Here is a 1,540-nt window from a genome sequence, read left to right on the forward strand (position 1 = left end):
CAACTTGTTTGGTCTGAGAAATTTTTTAAAATTATTTATCCTTAGAAAGAATTCTAAAGTTGAGTGGACGTAGAAAAAGTTTCAAATTTTTTATACTTAGAAATATTCTGAAGTTGTTCAAACATAGAAAATTTTTGAAGTTGGAAAAAACGGATGTATAAGGAGTAGGAGGTGCTTGGTCGTGGAAAAAGTTTTAGAATCACCAACCAATGTAGGGGTACCCCAGGGCTCGTCCCTGGGACCCATTTTATGGCTCATACTCATTAATTCATTGATCGTCAATTTTAACTATTATGATTGCAGTTTGCTTGCCTTCTCCGATGACGTCTTTTTACTGATGAAGCATTCAATACTCTATAGAATCGACAAAATAGGCACAGATATTATACAGTCTCTTACGGATTTGGCCAGGGAACACAGCCTTGTTTTCGCACCTGAAAAGACAAAATTGATCACATTTCTTAAAGAAGCCAAATGTCTTAGAAGGCAACCGCGTATCAAAATGGCTGGCACAACTACTGCCAATATTAAACCAGTAAAAACACTTAAATATTTTGGCGTGATTTTTGACCCTCGGTTAAGCTGGATGCCACATCTCGAGCAGTTAAAGTCCGATGTCGACATCTTTTAAAACAAAATGAAACAGTTCAATAGAGCCACCTGGGGCTTGTCCCCAAACATTCTTAAACAAATTTATCTCCGAGCTATTGAGAAAAAAATCACTTACGGAGGCTCTGTATGGTATAAAAATAACGTGAAAATTAATAAGAAGTTGAACTCCATACAGCGCATCCCCCTTCTAAATATCACCAAATGCTACTCCACCACCAGCACAGAGGCTCTCCAAATTCTTGCTGGTATTCCCCCCATCGACCTAAAAATTAGACAGACTTGTACTAAAAAGAAACATCGGTGGACGCGAGATAAGTAAATCATTTTCGATAGCGACTTCCAAATCAGAGAACTAGATGCCTTACCGATAGATACCCCAGTACACCATAATCCCTTGGATCTCAAGATGATAGAAAGGGGCTACAGCTCACCGAGGGGTGTGGGTTATGAAATCTATACAGACGGCAGTAGAAGACAAATAACAAATTCGGATACAGGGTTGACCGAGGATAGAGTGGGCTGTGGTTTCTTGGTGAAGCTTAATAACAACACCATTTATCAACACTGTGCTAGACTTAATAACGATGCAAGTGTATACCCCGCCGAACTCACTGCCATGAAACTTGCAATCACATGGGCAAACGCTGAAAATATTAATGCATTTAATTTATTCTCTGATTCTAAATCCTCGCTGCAGTCGCTAGAAAACCCAAATCCGAATGACCCACTTGTGGAAGAAATTAAAAACATGATCAAATATAAAACATGCTGTCTCAACTGGGTAAAGGCACATTCTAGGGACATTGGCAACGAGGAAGCTGATGCACTTGCCAAACAAGGCACTCTTCTTGGCAGGGTTGATCACTATTATCCTCTTTCAAAACCACAAATCAATTACAGACTGAGGCAGGTAAGCAACGCAGTCTGA

At 39.6% G+C, this 1,540-nt stretch overlaps 1 protein-coding gene across 1 annotated transcript; it reads left to right on the plus strand.

The window, feature by feature from the left end:
• The first annotated feature begins 1,018 nt into the window (after nt 1-1,018).
• Nucleotides 1,019-1,540, plus strand: LOC139425287 (uncharacterized). Its single transcript, XM_071179260.1, has one exon. The coding sequence runs from the start codon at nt 1,019-1,021 to the stop codon at nt 1,538-1,540; it is 522 nt and encodes a 173-aa protein (XP_071035361.1).

Source organism: Parasteatoda tepidariorum, chromosome 3, assembly GCF_043381705.1.
Source record: "Parasteatoda tepidariorum isolate YZ-2023 chromosome 3, CAS_Ptep_4.0, whole genome shotgun sequence".
Taxonomy (NCBI): domain Eukaryota; kingdom Metazoa; phylum Arthropoda; class Arachnida; order Araneae; family Theridiidae; genus Parasteatoda; species Parasteatoda tepidariorum.